At 40.9% G+C, this 18,712-nt stretch overlaps 1 protein-coding gene across 3 annotated transcripts in view; it reads left to right on the forward strand.

Moving 5' to 3' along the window:
- Positions 1-12,802: 12,802 nt before the first annotated feature.
- The window catches only part of LOC111146796 (R-spondin 2), a 160,134-nt gene continuing 154,224 nt past the window's right edge, over positions 12,803-18,712 (forward strand). Inside the window, exons 1-2 of one of the 3 annotated variants that reach the window (XM_022502480.1) lie at positions 12,803-12,927; positions 13,309-13,589. In XM_022502480.1, the coding sequence (XP_022358188.1) occupies positions 13,496-13,589 (94 nt within the window). In that variant the 5' untranslated portion in view covers positions 12,803-12,927; positions 13,309-13,495. Of the gene's footprint in view, positions 12,928-13,308; positions 13,620-18,712 lie in introns of those variants that run through there. The other 2 variants (XM_022502479.1, XM_022502481.1) reach the window with 2 other exon arrangements.

Genomic DNA, 18,712 nt, shown 5'->3' on the forward strand with positions numbered 1-18,712 from the left:
TTGTGGCTGTTGGAAAGATATTTATTATATTCAGCATTTTTTTCGTTGTTTTCTGCAGAAGGGTTGGTTCAAATAACGTAGCCTGCCGTTTGCTGGGAACTGGAAGTCTTCTCTCCGAAAACCCTGGTCTGTGCTTCATCATTCCTGATTCTTTCTGTTGTGTTCTCTCCCAGTTTTCTGTCCTATTCTTTCATTGTACTTGGCTTGTGGATAGACTGTGGTTACCAAACCTACATTTTTTGATATGATGTCATGGATCAACTTCTCATGATCTTGGATGAACATCTTTATTTCTCTGTCTTGCAGTTGATGGTATAAGGTGCTTCAGATTCCTCTCAGATACTGTCGTCTTGGTCTATTTGGACTCTGGTGTACTTTTGGGACATCTATCTTTCCAATTTTTAAATTATTTCTACCATCTGAAAGCATGATAAGAATTACAGTGATATAGGTGAGGGGTATAAAATACTCAGATAATGTTACCTGTTTAGAACTGTATTACATACATATTTACTTTACTTCCTCTCCTCCTTCGGGAACATTTACTACCCTGTTTTTAATCTTGTAATCTCCTTCCACTTGATTCCCCCCCAGCCCCGAATTTTTTCCTTGGTTTGTTCATTGGTTCTCTTCCTCTACATAGCCTAAATTTCAGTTTTCCCCCAAGGTTTTTCTCTTTGCATTTTTGCCTCCTTACCCTGGCAGACTCTTCTATTCCTTTAGTTTCAGTCATATTCTATGTTGTACCCAATAATCAAATTTCATGTCTAGCTCTGGCCTTTGTAAGGTGTTCCAGTTCCTTGTCATCACAGATCACCTGCTGGCTCTACCAAGATGTTGTCTAAGTTCTAAAAGTCTCCATTTCTAAGATTGTGTTCTTTCTCCTCCAGATTCTTTTTTGGGGTTATATTTTTTGGTAATATAGTTAACATTCACCCAGGTTTCCTAAATAGAAACTCCAGCATCATCCTTGCCTTCGACCTCTCCCTGTTCCCACATTTAACTGATCAATTCTTCTTTGCCATTTCCACCCACACTGAACTGGGCTGGTTTCATACATAGGTATGTATGTATATATGGATGATACTCGCTGTTTGTAGATTCTGTATTTGCAAATTTGCCTGCTCACTAACGTTTATTTGTAACCTCTAAATCAATATTCATGGCACTTTCACATTCATGGGTCATCTATGTGCATGTTTCCAGCTGAGGTTGAACAAGGTGATACTCTGCCTTCTTGTTGCAGCTCTCCTACTGTGAATAAGTATCTCTTTGCAATCTATTTAGTACCAAATTTTTTATATCTTGGGAATTTTCTATTGGTTATTTCACCAAGCATATAGTTGAAATGTTGTGTAGTGTTCCCCAGTGCAAGAAGGTGATGCCTTAGGAAGAAAATACATGTGTCAATTAAACCTCTTTCAAGTGTGAGTTATAGTGCTATTGCTGTGAATTTGATGTTAATGAATTAACAGTATATATTAAATTAAGTGTCTTTAAACAGAAACATAAAACAGTGTTGTGTATTGGTTGGTTGATAAAACATGAACAGAGGCTTACAAGAACTGAATACTGTATTTTTCCTAGGAACAATGATTTAGTGTTCATGGCAACTTTATAAAACAAAACAAACCATGAAAATCAGTTGTGTGTGTATAAATATATCATATGTAATATACTCATATGCCATATATGATGAAATATATATATAATAACTGTCTTCTGAACTGGTTTTCCTCCAGTGCATTTTCACTGTTGCTGAAATAATTATCTTCCTAAGGTAGAATTGAGTATGTTACATCTCCTACCTAAAAAAAAAAAAAAAATCCCCAATTCATACTACTAAAATTCCTTTTTGTTACCTACACCAACAGTCTGTCTGCAGTTCACCTTGTCCTCTCTTCATACCCTACTCCAGTAGCATGCTGGTTTACTAGACAACTATTTCCCTTATGTCTCTATTTTCTATCACTTTTGACTCAAACGCCCTTTCTTGCTTCCCTGATAAAATCCTATTCAGCCTTCAAAACCAAGATCATATATGAATCATCTCTATAAAGCCTTTCTTGATACTCACATGACAGTGTAATAGCAGTAATTGCTTTTATATTTATTTCCAGTTACATTTACCACTGTTGCAGAGCAAGTTACAAACAAGGAAAGGGGAAAGGCTAGAACAAACCGTGTGGTGTTGGATTGGAATGGGGTCTTCATAAAGAACTCACTCATGGTTTTAACTCTGATGCTGAGAAAAACTAGAAGCTAGGATACTACTTGCATTGCATACTGGCACCCAGAACTTAGCTTGAAGATATAATTCTCCACTAAATAGAACCAGGGCTTTTTGGAGAAAAGGTTCATTGCAGGGCTGGAACAGGGAAAACACAAGATAAGTCTGAAAGTTATGGCTGTGCCTGAAATCTAAAAAATACTTAAAGAATGTTGGAACATGTAAAAAGGACACAGAACCACACTTAAGATTCTCCCACAGGCCAAATCTGGGACAAATTGAGAATCAAAATAAATATAGTAATACAGTATAACAAAATAAGAATCCATGGGTCCATACTAATATTAATTGATCAGGGAGAAGAGAAGGCTTTCTCATAATAGACAAACAACTAATAAATGTAGAAGAAATAATGTATCTATAAAGTCACCATTTAGGAGTTGTCAGAGTAATTGTTGATTTGGGCAAGAACTATTAAGGGATGACAAAAATAGTGAGTGAACATTTGATGAGGGAGAAAATAGCTCTATGGTTCCAAAGCATTTTTCATAAATTAACTGTTAATGTCAAAAGGAGAAATAGTGACTTTACCTATGTAAGATCCTGACAGACAATATCTTAGCCAAGTAATGGGTAATGGGAGAGATCAGTATCCTGTTCTCTTGATATCATGGCCTACTGAGGCCACAGCATTAATTTCATAGTCTTCCTCCTAAAAAGGGCATAAGCTGAATCTAATTATGAGGAAATATCAGACAAATCCAAACTAAGGGACGTTAAAAAAATTGACTGTTCTTCAAAATATCTAGACCGTGGATGATGACAAGAAAGAAGTTTCAGGTTAGAGGACGATGAGGCATGACAGCTAAATGTAGTATGTGATCGTGGATTCCTTCTTTACCTGGGGAACAAGTAGCTGTAAAAGGCATGTTAGCTAAGAACATTTACATATGTATATGGGCTGTGAGTGAGATAATGATATTATGTCAATGCTAGCTTTCCTAATTTTGATAATGTTGAGGTTATGTAAGTGGATGTTATAGCTCTCAGGAGTATACACTGGAGTATTTAGGAATAACAGACCATATTTAAAACTTACTAAGTATTGGTCTTAAAAAATATATATATATATATAACTGTAGAGATAAAGTGAATGATAAATGCAGTGTAATTTAAATAATTGGTGATATTTGGGGAAAGGTGTTTGGGTTTTTTTTTGGAAATTGCATCAAAATTAAAAAGCACAAAAATCAAGTAAACACTCTGGTAAGCAAGGACAATCTCTTGTTTGTTTACTTACTTTTTATTGTTTATCCCTTCCCAGTAATATCTATATAACATATTTGATATAATAAAAGCATCATAAGTGTAGTGATCTTGTTTTCCTTTCTCACTACTGTATCTTCAGCATCCTTTATAGTGTGAGTATATAGGACTTCAATGATTATTTGTTGAGTGAATAAAAGAATATTTGGAAACAAATAACAGTAGAACACTTCTATATCTTAATTTTGCACTCTTCAGAAAACTTACTAAATCTAAGGTAAAATATTTTCTCTAAAAAAGGGAAAAATTCTCAAAGTAGGAGGACTGCTGCCTAACCCCCAAACTTCCATCTTGGCAGAATATGAGGGAACTTTTCTCTGGGAAACCTAGTGAGAATAACTAAATAAATTATATTTTTATTTCTTTCACAGAATGCTGTAGTTAATTTATTTATGGCCCATTTTTCCTGTATAGTAAATCTCAAGTTGACAAGCATCACCCAAATGATGTGGGGGTTTTTTAAACTCTCATTTTAAAATATAAGCAAATAGTCAAGAACGGTCAACTATCAAGAAAATCCTTAAAGATGAAAAAGACCAAAATAAACACAGAGAAAAGCAGCTGGAATAAATAAGAGTAGGTACCATAAAGAAAATTTAAAAGAAAAAAAAGAGAGTTCTTATAATTTATAAAAATGAGAAGGGTGATGGAAAATTCTTTATTATGACTTGAAGGGTAAAGTTGAGGCCATATTACAAAATGTAGAGAAAAAAGACAGAGAGATGAAAAATAGGAGAAGAAATACAGGAAAATTAAAAGACCTCTCAGACGTTCAATATTTGAACAACAGGTATTCAAAAAAAGAAAAAAGAGGGGAGCAAACGTGTGGGGGGAGAGAGATCATCCAACAAAATAACCAAAGATCAATTACAGAACTGAAGGACATGAATTTGCAGGTTTAAAGGGCCATTAAACTTCCAGCAAGAATAATGAAAAAAGATCACAATGAAGTACTGACAGTGGTATTTTAGACTTCCAAGCTTCTGGGAGGGGAGTACAGACAGGAACATAAAAAAGAATCAGTGATTAGAATGGCTTTGACCTTGTCAAAGTGATATCGGAGGGTAAAAGACAGCAGGGTAATGTCTTCAAACTACTAAAGAAAGATAATCTCAATCTATAATTTTATATTCACCCAAGTAACCAGTTGTGAGGGTAGACTAGGGACATTTTTAGATCACAAAGTCTCAAAAAAATGTCCTCCTATACAAATCTTTTCTTTCTTTTTTTTTTAAAGATTTTATTTATTTCTTTATCAGAGAGAGAGAGAGAGCAGAAGCAGGGGGATCTGCATGCAGAGGGAGAAGCAGGGTCCCTGTTGAGCAAGGAGCCCAATGCAGGAGTTGATCCCAGGATCTTAGGGTGACCTAATGCAGCTGAATGCAGATCCCAGGATCTTAGGGTGACCTGAGCTGAAGGCAGATGCTTAACCAACTGAGCCACCCAGGAGTCCCTATAAATTTTCAAGAAACTCTTGGAGAATGTTCCTCACCACAGTGAAGGACTGACTAGGAAAGAGGAAGATGTGGGACACAGGAAACAAAATCCACCAGAAGTAAGAGGGAAAGGAATTCCTAGGAAGATAGTGAGAGGACATCCCAGAATGACAACTGCGTATCTGGCCCAAAGGGTAACCAGTTCAGATGAAACATGCCAGAGCCCTCAAGAGGAACTTCAAGAAGATGAAATTGGTGGTCTACTTGGTATGAATAAACATATTCAGAGGTGATTAAGAACACCAGAAGAATGTTTGCACAGAATTTCTGGGAAGTCACAGAAAACTCTACAGAAGAGAAAACAAGGTACTGATAATTCCAGAGAAAACAAGAAGTTACAGAGGAAAGTAACTGTAGTAAAATTTACTACACGACACAGCTCTGAATAACACCAGTCATAATAATGTGACTACTCGACTGATCTAACCATAGGTGAAAGGTGGGGGTGGGGGATGGTGTATAGGGAAGAAACCAGAGAAAAGGGGAATACATTCTCATTTTTTTTTGTGGAAAATTAATAGATAATGTTGGCCATGGTTCAGTCAAGAGAACAGATTAACTGGGTGTTACAGATGGTGTTATTACAGAAGTTAGATCTCACACAATTGTGAGAGAAACTGAGGAAATAAAGATCTGGAAGGGGAATTGGAGGATCAGGGGAGTCACTAATGTGTCTGACAAGCCAAGCATGCCCAACCACCACAGTATTATGGCAAAGGAGTATTTGAGGAGAGGTCTCTGGAAATCTGTTGTCTTAGAGCCTAATTGTGTAGTCATGGTCCTGGGGTCTTTGGGTCAGCAGGGCCACCAGCAGGAAGAAGAGTAGATGGCTATAGGTAGAAAAGTGAGCTTTACGCTGGTACCCACTGTGTACCTCAGCTTCTGTCCATTATCACATCTTACAACAAAAAGACCTTCTGAAAGTCTTGACCACTGTTTTACTTCTGTCCCCTAAATCTTACAAGATTCCTCTTTTCGCCATCTCTAACTCAAAATCATTACATGACAGGGGATTTGGGAAATACTGTTCCCAACTGAACCCCAGAGACAGAGCAACCCACAAGCACCCATCCTCTTTGTAATCTGGCATCCAATACACACTTCTGTTGACCAATTTAACGTCCAGAGAAAGACAGAAGCAAATACATATTTCCACAGAAGGTGGCACACCTATCCACACAGAAACATACTGACCTTCCCAAAAGAGGATACACAAAGTCTCATATGTTCCTTGATTCATCTTGGGGTGATATTCATTCTTTTAGCTAAGTCACACTCACTATTTCATATTTTGTGGTTTAATACTGTGATAGAAGGTTGACACAACTTACACATATTAGATAGCAGAGGAATAAGAGATGACAAAATGTTGATGTTTGATATTCATATCCAATCAAGGAAGAAATGCTTCTTATCTATTTCTGCAACTAGTTATGTGATTGTAGCTGGCATTTATACCTTCATTTTTCGCTAGGATTGAAATAAATAGGCTGCCCAAGAAAGTGTTATTTGATTTGTGTAACGCAGAATCTTTAGGTCTGGCTTACAGAAATGGAACTTGAGTCACCTAATGCAGAGGTACAGCCCCTTCACCAATCCCAGACTTGAGCCAGCTCACAGCCCCAGAGCTCCATGAATGTAGAGGAGGTCAGGACTCTGGAGCAAGTATCCTCACTGTGAGTCTTTCTCTTTTCCTTCCTCAACAGGACCTGGGGCCATTTACTCAGATGACTGTGTTTTAGGGAAGTGGAAATAACCCAATTTGGGGGGACTGACATTAAATGATTAACACCTAAAATGTCAAGAGATAATGATACATGATATGTTAACTAGTTGAATTTAAACAAAATAAAATTTAAAGTAAAATATCAAGAGAAGGGGTTTATGAAGACTGGTAATGAATGGCATTTTGGCTTGGGTGTGTCTCCCAATGGGCCTAGTGCATGCCCAAATTCACACATGGATATTTCCTGTTCTGGAATAAATAGTTAAAGCAGACATACTCAACAACTAGAAGCATCCACATGTTGGTTCTCTGACCTGTGTATCTATTTTTGTATTATCATGTATATAATGTATGTATTACTATTTTTAAATTTTCTATATTGTTTCAAAGTTTAAGTGGCTTATTAAGGGGGGGGTCTGGTTGGCTCAGTTGGTTGGTTAAGCATCTGCCTTCTGCTCAGGTCATGATTGTGGGGTCCTGGGATGGAGCCCCACGTAGTTGTAGTTGGGCCCCCTGCTCAGTGGGAAGCCTGTTTCTCCCTCTCCCTCTGCCTACTGCTTCCCTTGCTTGTGCTCTCTCTGTCAAATAAGTAAATAAAGTCTTAAAGAAATAAAGTGGCTTATAAAAATGCATATAATACTATGAATTAAGTACATTAAATTGAGAAAAACACAGCAAAAGGAAAATAAGACTAGAAACATAAAATGGAGCAAGAAATGAGACTAGTACATAAAGTGCCTTCCTGTCTTATACACTGTCTGATGGTAAGCCACAAATTTGTTCTTGAACAGTAATGCATTTTGTTATAACTATAAGTTAAAGACAAACCAATTGTCTAGGAGAGGCATATCTGTTTTGGATACTTGTTCTGAAAAGAGTTCTGGGAAAGGTCTTTCCTGCTCTCAGAGATTACCTGTTCTATTGTTTATCCCAATTAGTATGGCTAATTGAGTGTCAAATAAAACATTCCCTTCATATTTATGAAACTGAGTCTAATTCTTAAAATAGCTAGGAATAATTTTGTGTCTCTAGTCATTAACCAAGTGTAGTAACACTTCATTCCAGCAACCACATTTGCACAGAAAAGAATGGAATCGACACATACTACTTTAGTTCAAAAGAGTTCAGAGCACACAAGATTAAATAAAGGAAATAATTGTAAAATGTCAGGTCAAATCTTGAGTTTTCTCTTATGAGCTGGTCTGACTTGGACTTCCTTTGAAGAGAGCCTCCTGGATCTCTTCCATGAGGATGGAGAACAAAATGAGAAAGAAGCCTTATCACATCAGTCTACAGAAGAGTTCTCAAGTGGGAGAACACAGTATTATTAACGTTTGGAGAAGTCAAATATTTACACATTTTTCAAATGTTAAATAAGTGATTATGGTGTGGCTTTTAAAAACAACAAATTAGCTTAGATAAGGACTGGTCAGTGACCTTGCTGAAGATCTTTCATATTAATTAATTTAATTATTTCATACACAGTATAATACATGAACACAGGCTATCACATACAATTAGCAAAATAAATACTCAGCTTATATTTAATAGAAAAAAATACTATCCATATCGATGCAATGGCAAAAACACCATAATTTGTTTTGAGGTAATGGATAAATTCTAGACTGGAAGGGCAGGAACAACATCAACAAATATCAACAGTGAGTAACAAAATAGTGGGAAACTTTAAATCTGAGAATATGAACATCTCATAGCATAAAAGATAAGAGAACTCTAAAGCCATTAGCTAATGAAAATGAGAGTTGGGGCCAAAGTCTACCAAATCTGTGAATATCAATAGTTAAGAAAGGTTCAGAAAAATTTAAATCCATTATAGTGTAGTCATATCATGCAGTCATAAAATCGCTAATATCTTATGGTTTTTAACATCAAAAAATGTATTAGAAAATTCCCAAATGAAAATTTAAGAAAAATGGCATGGGTAAGAGCTTTTACAAGTATGACACAAACAAGTCTATACAAGACAACAGTGACAAATTTAACTAGATAAAAATATTTTAAAATTTGCAGCACAGTAATTATACACATTAAAAACAAAGAAAAATCATGAAGTTAACAAATTATTTGCAAAAAAATCAAAATACTATGTGTGTGTGTGTGTGTGTGTGTGCACCTATGTACATATATACATATTCTGTATGTTTATATATATATATATATATATATATTCTATAAAACAATATAAAACAATAGTAAATGACCAACAACATAGAGGTAAATAATAAAAGGTAAATAATACCTTTGGAGAGTTCATGGAAAAGGAAATAGCTTGAGCATATTAAAAGCACATAATTTTATTTAAAAGAAATAAAAAAACTGAAACTGTTGAGGTATCACTGTTTGCCTAGGAGTATCAAGAATGAGAACATGTTGGCCAGTATTTAAGGAGATGGGCACTCTTTTATGCTGTGGTTTGACGAACTTATGTGGGAGGCAAGTTTTAAGAATGCACACACATGCATATCCAACTGTTTGATCCAACTTTGCTACTTTTAGGAATCTATGACACAAAAGTAAAATGAGCCATGAAAAGGTTAACTGAAGCATTGCTTATAACAGGAAAAGATGAAGACAACCTAAATGTTTTTGGTAGGGAGCTGCCTGAAAACAACCATGCAGTGAAATGATATATGATTGTGTAAAAAGAACAGCAAAGTTTTTTATGAGCTGATACCAAATGAACTTTAAGATGCATGAAAACAAAATCAAGATGCAGATTAGATTCCACTAGTTGCATAAAAGTGGGGAGAATACACACACACACACACACACACACAAACACACACACACACATATTCACACACACATTTTCTTCATAAGCACAACATATTTCCGGAAGTATATTCAAAACCTGGAAGGTTATACCCAAATAACTGGTTGTCTCAGAGGCGAATTGACTGGCTGGGGAAGAGCCTTTTCCCTGTATCTTCTTTGTTAAGGATTGAATTTTAGCTGTATCATTAAGTTACAAGTCAGGAAAGTAAAGTACACAAGTTGCCTTCCATCTATAACATCATTCCTCAACTGCCCTCACTTGACCTTCTCTATAGCCAATGAGTGGTATGAAGTCAATCTCACCAGTATGTTTCTCTGTAAACAGACACCAGGCACATCTCTATTTATAAAGCTACTTTAATGAAACCACCATCTAAACTCAGTTTGAAGAAAAAAAGCCCACTGAGTCTCCAAGATAGAGAAACTGTGAGCTGTGAGGTTCAACAACAACACATTCAGAGTTTAGAAATGAAAGGAAGCAGAAATATGGGATTAAAGTTAATGATAGTTTAGGATCTGCTTGGGTTGTATTTCTTAGTAGCAAGAACATTCCTGGGTTCTTGAAATCAGGAAAAATATTCAGTGACTGGCCAAAAAAAAAAAAAAAAAAAAAAAAAAGTCTGCATTATCAACAAAGTAGCCCGTAAGAGATTAAGAGTGAGTCTCTCAGTACCCCAAGAACTAAGTGTGACAGATTTTTGAGGTTCAGTGGTATCCTCTAAAAAGCAGAGACAGACCAGGAGCAAGCACAAGGACAAAGGAATTAAGACTCTTCTTTCTCTCAGAGCCCATTCTCATCTTAAGAGCACCAACCAATCTTCAACAGAAGTTGCACTGTTAAAATTCTTCTTCTTCTTTTTTTTAACAGGAAATTAATCTAGGAGTTCACTAAACTGAAAAGGCTCTCTGGCTTAAAAAAAATTCCAGCTGTGCAACCTAAATGATTGAAATTATGGAAAGTAATCTTTGAAGACAGAAGGTTGAAAGTGGTCTGTAATTTAACTATGATTGACATCTTTCTACACTGAAACTCTATCAATGAGTTTGTCCTCACACTAGTTAGACCCCACTGAAACAGAAACTTCTTGATAGAAATAGAAAACTGATTGCGAACCAGAGCATGGCAAGGCTAGAAGAGATCTTGTTCCAATTTTCTAAGAATACTGCCAAGGAAACCGAGATTCGGAAAATTACCAAAAGTGATCAAGGGGGTTAATGGTAGAGCTAGATCTACTTGATCTTGTGCTCGTTTTGCCCTTATATATTTTAAAATAAGTAAATAAATATTCCAAAAGACACTGATAACCACTGATCTTGAAGGGGTCTCAGCGCTGTATAGAAAGGCTGAGGGCTTATTTAGAGAAGTCTTTATGCTACCATGGACTTGACTTCTTTAGAAGTGCAATAAATTTGGTGTGTGCGTTATGTGAGTGATGTATTTATATATATATTTAAGATGATGGATATCTACTGGAATATCCAGCCATCATGCTAAATGCTAGGCCACTCCCTAAGCTGAATATTTCCAGTTGCTTCCAATTCCGTGATAAAAATCAAAGACTCTGAAAACTGAGAAACAGATCCACTGTTCCTGCAGTGTGTTTTGTCAACTCTATTTGTGCCCTGTGGGCCAGTCTCAGGGGCTGAATTTTCTTATCTACGAAATGGGACCAGTGACCTCAACTCAGATTTATCTTGGATGTTCTCAAGCATGCATAAAGGAAATAACACTGAAGTTCTTAGCACATAAATATTGTTATGTAATAGTGATGTCTGTAAAAATAGTTATGGATAGACAATAATGGAACAGTTCATAAACACTATTCTAATAGTCATATTGTTTCAACACGATTGTGTCAAGTTTCTAAATTTCTGAACATCTGAAACTGAAGACATAGAAAAGGAAATTTAAGCCATATGATATGGTAGCATATGGTCATATCTACAAACATTCATACTGTCATGGTTGGCAGTAAAAAAAAAAAAAATCTTTTGCCTAAGGAGTAAATACATTCATTCCTACAGCAGTGAGGGCAGGACAGAAGATTTCAACAGAAAGAAATTAGGTACCATCAAAAAAAAAAAAAATCAGGTAGCATCAAGTGTATGTCGTGTAACCCTTCGTTAAACAGTAGTCCCCAAACCCAGGCACCCAGAAGTTTAGGTCAGGGGTCTTTGAGGGAGGAGGGAGAGGGAAGGATTATGACTGAGAAATACTTCAGTGGAAAGTGAAATTTTCTTTAAAGAAGCAAGGTCCCAATTTCTTGAATCCTGCAAGCAAGGGACCACAAGTTTTTGCAATTTTTTTTTTTTTTTTCCAGAGAAGAAACAAAGTCAAGAAACAACCCTTGTGAGGACATGCAAAAGCTATTGGAAAACCTCGCTCACTCCCTACACGGAGGGCGCATTTTAATTTCAGCCTTGATAACATCTTCTGTATAACAAAGCCGAGACGTAAATTAACAAGTGGCTGGGGTGTATCTTTCGGGATGTAGCTCAAGTTCAAACTCAGTCCGCCAGAAGCCGCAGTGCCGGCAGGGAGCTCAGGAAGGGTGGGCTAGGACGGGTCTGGCAGATCCTCCTGGCCCGGAGGTCAGGGCAAGGGTTGGAACCCACCCGGGGAGCGCCCGAAATAGACGCCTTGCGGGTGAAGTCGGCGGGAATCCCCCTGCCAGTGCGGTCCAGGGCCACCCCCACCCCCAGCTTCCTTTTGGTTTAGCCGTGCACTCCAGGAAAGCCCGGAGGGAATTTGCCTGGGGTTGGGCTCGCTGGAAGCTGTCAGCGCTCTTTAGGACCTCAGGGAAACCGGAGAGTTTCTGGCTTTAGGACCCAGGAACTCCGAGGCAGCCTGACATTGATGCCTTGGACCACAGCACCACCTACTTATAGAAGCATCCCGAGCCTCGCCTCCGCCGGGCTGCATCTCTGTCGGAAAGTGCGCTCGCCACATCCCTGCGGCCTCGCGGGAGCGTTCTGTCTGCCATAGCTTGGAAAGGGAGAAATCCTAGCTGTGAAGTGGCTGTGGAGTAGAGCCCGGGAAACCGCACAGTTGGACAGGGACCTAGAGAGTGAGAGCCGGTGGTGCCGGTCGCCCGAGGACCGCACTCACCGGCGGGGACGCAGCATCCCCGAGGCTGCAGACGCGCCTTCCCGCCGCGCTCCTGCTTAGGCACCGCCGGCCCAGAGGACCGTGAGAGCACTGCGGACCCGCGGTGGCCGCCGGAATCCCGGACCTGCCGGGCGCTCCCGGCACCTCTCGGCAAACTTTTCCCCGGCCCACGTGCTAGCGAGGCGCCTCGCTTCCCCTGCCCGGGATGGAGCGCCGCGCCTAGGCTCGCCGCACGGTCCGAGACGTAAGTGCGACGGTAGGCGACCCACGTCCGGCCACCGCGGCCACGGCGCTGGGTAACCCCGCCGTGGGACCTGAGGGCGGAGGGGCGCTCCTTGAACTCTGCGCCCTTGGTGCCTTTGGAGCCCTTTCCTTTCCCTGGACTGGCCGCCCCACGCCCTTTCCCCCGGGTCCGAGCCTGTAGTTCGGCTGGGGTTGCTAATTCACTGATAGTAAATCACCTTTCTCTCCAAGTCGCCCGCAGCTGTGGGCTCGGGGTTAAACTGCCCCGCGGCTCGTGCCAAGCGGTGGGTTCACGCCCCGCTCCCTCCTCTTAAACTGGGACGCGCGAAGAGGCTGTCTCCCCGGGGCTCTCTCCACTCTGTTTTTCCTCCTCGTCTCTCAGGTTCAAGGTTTGAGAGATGCTGGCCGCTCCGAACTGACCAGTGCGGGAGCTCCCCCCCCCCCCGCCCCGGGCTAGTGGCCACTCGCCCTCGGCGTCTCTCCTGGCAGCGCGGTGGGCGCCGGCTCCTCGCAGGAGCTATCCGGTTCCCCGACTTTGAGAGGCGCCTCTCCCCCGCCCGACCGCCCAGATGCAGTTTCGCCTCTTCTCCTTTGCCCTCATCATCCTGAATTGTATGGATTACAGCCACTGCCAAGGCAATCGATGGAGACGCAGTAAACGAGGTGAGTCCTGCTCTGCCCGAGGGGCTTGGGGTCGGAGTGGGGGCGGGTCGCGGCGCTAGTGCCCGGGCGCCCTGGGGCTCCGCTGGGCCTGCAGTGCCCTCCACCCCGCTCGCGCGCGCCACCGCTCTGCACTTTCTGGGCCCCTGAGCTCGGCCGAACGCTCTTTTCTGTCTTCGGAAGGCGCTGCGAGCCGGAGCGAGACGTGCTGGAGAGCCGGGTGAGCCCGGCGGGCGCTCGGGGCTCAGTGGTGTGGTTTGTGCCCGGTTCGCTGCCCCGCTTCTACTCCTGAACTCCTCTCTTTCGCTCTTCCTGCTTATCGGGCATACACTGTTTCTTGTTCTTCTCTTTGTCCTTCTCTCTTTTTAGTCCTCTTAACCGTCTCCCCGGCAGCTCATCTCTGTCTACCTTCCCCATCCATGTGCGCCCCAGATAGCTTTGAACACGGCCTAGATGTGTCTATGTGTGTGTGTGTGTGTGAGAGAGAGAGAGAGAGAGAGAGAGAGAGAGAGAGAGCGCGAGAGAGCGAGCAAGCTGAGAAGGGGTACTAAGTCAAGGCGGGGGACCTACATTTACAGGGAAAGGACAAAACTGATTTCTTTTTCTGGACCCCAAGACTATGTGGGATGATTTATTGAACTTTTTGCATTGAGAAGCAACTTGTACCCGGGTTTTCTGGGGGAGTGCTGGCGTGCGGAGTGATGTTTTGGGGACAGGCCTGACTTTGCGCTCTCTATATACGTTCCTTAAAACTAGCTGGTTCTGTTCTCAATGAAATTCCCTTGCGGTTTTTAACCGCTCCCTCAATCTCCATCACTTGTGTGCGCTCCGGGGAAGACAAGTGGAAGTCTCCAGAAAGATACCAGAGAGCTAGCTTTCAGGCAGATTTACTGTGCGCCTATTTCTGAGTCCTGCTGGGGCTGCAGCTAATCCAGCTGCATTTAGGGAAAGGGCCGCTACACACAATGAAGTCTTCTAGGGGGATTTGAACACAACCCCAACACACACACACACACACACACACAACCAGTCCTTGCATTACTGGGAGCATGGAAGGTGCCCAGCAGCCCCTTAGAACTGTCTTCGTCTAGCAATTTGGACTTCTGCACCGGTAGAATTTGTCTGGAAGTTAACAGAACTTGTCCCCCCGCCCCCATATAAATGTCGCGCTCGATCTGTGATAGGGTATGTTTAGAACACATTTTATGGAATCTCCGGTCCTGCACCCAGATTTTGGAGAACGCTCTTCTCGCCCTAACTTTTCACCGCCTTTTAGGACGTCCTTAAGCTGTTGCCACTACCCGGAGGGTTGGAGGTCGGCGGGCCGGAGGGCCGAGCTCCGATGACTAGTGGTGTGCGACTTCCGTAACCTCTGCTCTCCAATTGACGCTACGGATCTGTTTTGTTTTTGTTTTTGTTTTAAAGAAAACAGTCCGTCCTGTCTCTTTTTCTCATTCCTGGCATTCGGAAAATTCTTATTTTCAGAAATCATTTCGCAGAAAAACGCTGCAGAGAAATTTCTTTCCAGAGGCCACGAAAGTTTAATGCTAATGGTCGTCCTGAAAAGGTCCCTTTCCATCATCTCCTCCACTCCTCCTCCCCGCTGGCTCCTTTCTCCGCCTGGTATTTTCTTTTGAGGTATTACTCGCAGATCTGGCAAATTTTGGTTACACCGTAGTCGAAAGTGTTTGGAAAGGCTTTATCACCTCTTACCAGCACAAGGTGCTGTCTACTTGGTTGGGGAAAAACGGAGATGCTTAAAGTTCGTGCAAATAGAGAAATTCCCAAGACGCCTTGTCAGCTGGTTCTTTATTATGACTGACCAATTCCGTGAGGTCTTTCTGATCCCCACTGCCCGTCCCATTGTGGCGGATCGAGGAGGAATCCAGCTAACCTAGTGTGGCCGGAGAACTTCACACCGCGGAGCTGTGTCGTAGAGGACATGACAGCACCCCTGCGGCCAGAAGCGGCACTGCAGGCCCTTCCCGGCAGTGCCATCTCCAGAGTTGGCCCTGGGCCTTCTTAGGTATCTGACCCAAAACCTATTCATTTCAAAGCTGCTTTGGCAAAATCTCCTAGCAATTACCCTTCACAGCCCCAAGTGCTGACACTTAGAAACCCAGTCCTAAAGTGTGCAGTAGTCACTTTTGCCAAGCCAACGTTTTGATGTAATAAAATTCAACTACTTTCGCTCTATGTAAATTGGTAAAGAAATTGTGTAAAGAAAAAATTTTTATCAAAAGTTTGCATCCCCCCACCCGCCTTTAACGGACGTCCCTTCCCAAATTCCACGTTTTGGCTAAAATAACTATGGTTTTTAAAAGTGACCACACTATCTGTGCCAACAAAGGGTGTACTGTGTTTTTAATTAAAAGTGGAACTCCTTGAAGGCCTGGCTAGACAGCAGAGGGTGATAGTAGCTTTTCTGCTTTGCAAGGAAGCTTAAGGCTTGCATTGTGAGAGTATTGAAATGAATAGAGATCTAACTCAGGTTGTGTGAATTGCCCCTCTTCACAAACTTAAGCTGGTTTTAATTGATCTCATGTCCACTGATTGGTATGCGCAACAATTGGTGTGGAATCAAACAATTGACTTTCCCAAAGGAGATTGATTTAAATTAGTTCCTTGGTGAATGCTTGACCACTAGCCAAATCATGTCAGCAGTGACCGTTGACATACTAGAGCCTATTGTGGTACCAACATTTCCCCCTTTCCCTTTGTTTTGGATAGTGGCAGTTAAATATTACTTTCTAGGGAGAAAAGTGATTAGGACCTTAAAAAAAGAGTGTTGTGGCTTCGAAGATCAGTTATTTCCTTGGCTTTGTGCTACTGTGTAGGCAGCAGTGATACCAGGATTGGTTAGGCTGATGCCTGTGAGCTGATTTTTTTTTTCTTCTATATTCCATCTGTAAATAATCAAACCTTCACTGTGGAACATTCTCAGAACTCCTTTGGCATTATGTTTAGTCTGCTCTATGATCTCAGATGCTCTATAATATCATTTTCTTAATGAAATAAAATTCTTGGCAGAGATTAGATCATTTAGTCAGTTAAAATCAATTGCATCCAGTTTGGAATAGAGAGCAAATATATCATTTAACTGTATGTTCTATATCAAAATAGAGCCAGAGGATTGAGAGAGCAGAACGTCAACCTTCCCTAATTTGGGGCAAATCTGGTATGGGGAAGACCAACCTAAACAACAACACGTACATTCTTTCTTCCCCTTCTTTAGAAAACAAAATCCTGAAATAAAAATGTATTTGAGGGGCGCCTGGTGGTTCAGTGGGTTAAGCCTCTGCCTTCGGCTCAGGTCATGATCTCAGGGTCCTGGGATCAAGCCTGGCTTCAGGCTCTCTGCTCAGCGGGGAGCCTGCTTCCTCCTCTCTCTCTCTCTCTCTGCCTGCCTCTCTGCCTATTTGTGATCTCTGTCAAATAAATAAAATCTTTAAAAAATGTATTTGGTAATAATGCTACCAAACCCTTTTAATTAATTTTTAATGAGGCACAAACACGGTAGAGAATGAAAATTGTGTAGAGAGGAGGCACATGCCAGCCTTTGGAAAAGCTGCTTGAAAACTCACATCTTGGCTACGTGGTACAGCCGTAACTCCGTGGCTCCTTCATCCTATCCTATCATTCAAAAGTATGGTCATGGGATGCCTGGGTGGTTCAGTTGGTTAAGCGTCTGTCTTCGGCTTAGGTCATGGTCCCAGGGTCCTGGAATCGAGTCCCACATTGGGCTCCCTGCTCAGCAGGGAGTCTGCTTCTCCCTCTCCCTCTGCTCCTCACCCTGATTGTTCTCTCTCAAATAAATAAAATCTTAAAAGAAAAAAGAAAAAAGCGCATGGTCATTATTAGCTACTGTTAACTCCCACTGCCTGTACTAGTCTTGGAACTACGTAGGATTTATCTGTGTGGTACACCGGGTAGATTTGCTTCATTTATTTGAATAGTTGTAAGCCACATTTCAGGTTGAATTACTGAAAGGTGGATAGACAAATCATAACTTTATTATGGTTTTTGGGATTTCTTGAGCTTGGTATGCAGTGACTTAATTTTCTATTTTCCTCCTGTTTATGTGCCTAGTCACATTTTAACCAGGGATCTCTGAAAACTTCTTGATAAAACTCCTTAAGATGCAGTAAGTCTCCCAGATACATAATTGGTGTTTCTGGTTTTGGATGGTAGGGGGCATAGTATGACAAATGTTTCCTGCCTAGCCTTTTCCATAGTAAAGTCTCAGCTTCTCCGTCTATAACCTCTCATTTTCTTTAAGATTAGATTTGGCTTCTTCCATGAAACTGAAGTGTTTATCACAAACAGTGTGGTTTGTTTCTGGTAACTGAGGTTGGTGAGAAACCCAAACGTCTTCTCTTAAATGCTATAGGGTTAAATTAAAATTTAATGCAGAGATGTGGAGGTATTTGGCTTTTTGAGTACTGTTAATGATAGCCTATTTCTCATTGGTATTCTTTCAAAAATGCAGATGATACGTCACATGGAACATATTTACCTACACTTAAATGAGAACGTTTTAAAATACATCTTGTGTATTACATTTTTTAAGTTCCAGAGCATTTCTGAAAATCTCCTCTGATGTTTAACTTTGCATGTAAATACACTCTTTTCTTCTCTTCTGTTAATAGGCTGTTTTGTCCTTCTAGCATAATTCTGAGTTTTTCTGCTTAGTATCTTACCAGCGCACAAAGGTTAAAAAACTGCTGTGTCTCAACCAACCTTTTATTAAGCTACTGAAATTTGGAAGTGATTCAGAATAGGTGATGTTCTCCCAGGCCTCCTTTTAATTCTGGTTTTATCTGCTTATAAATCCAGCTTGGAAAGAATCCAATATTTGCAGAAATCACAAGTTGGAAATGACACTTCTAATTCCTTAATGCAAAACCTTCTCTTGATTTACTAAGAGACTAACTGGTCAGTGTAGGGATTATCCAGGATACTTTTTACTTCTTTCCTTCTAACTGCCTGCCTTTTAAACCTTCTGCCCTACCCCCCACCTCTTGGGGGTAAGCACTTCTACCCCTCCTAAGTGCAGAAATTAAATGACAGATCATTTGATATAATGCTTGATAACCACTCTGCTAAAAGGGGGTGATAAGCCCTGG

This window comes from Enhydra lutris, unplaced genomic scaffold (genome assembly GCF_002288905.1).
Source record: "Enhydra lutris kenyoni isolate GAN:26980312 unplaced genomic scaffold, ASM228890v2 scaffoldscaffold14, whole genome shotgun sequence".
NCBI lineage: Eukaryota > Metazoa > Chordata > Mammalia > Carnivora > Mustelidae > Enhydra > Enhydra lutris.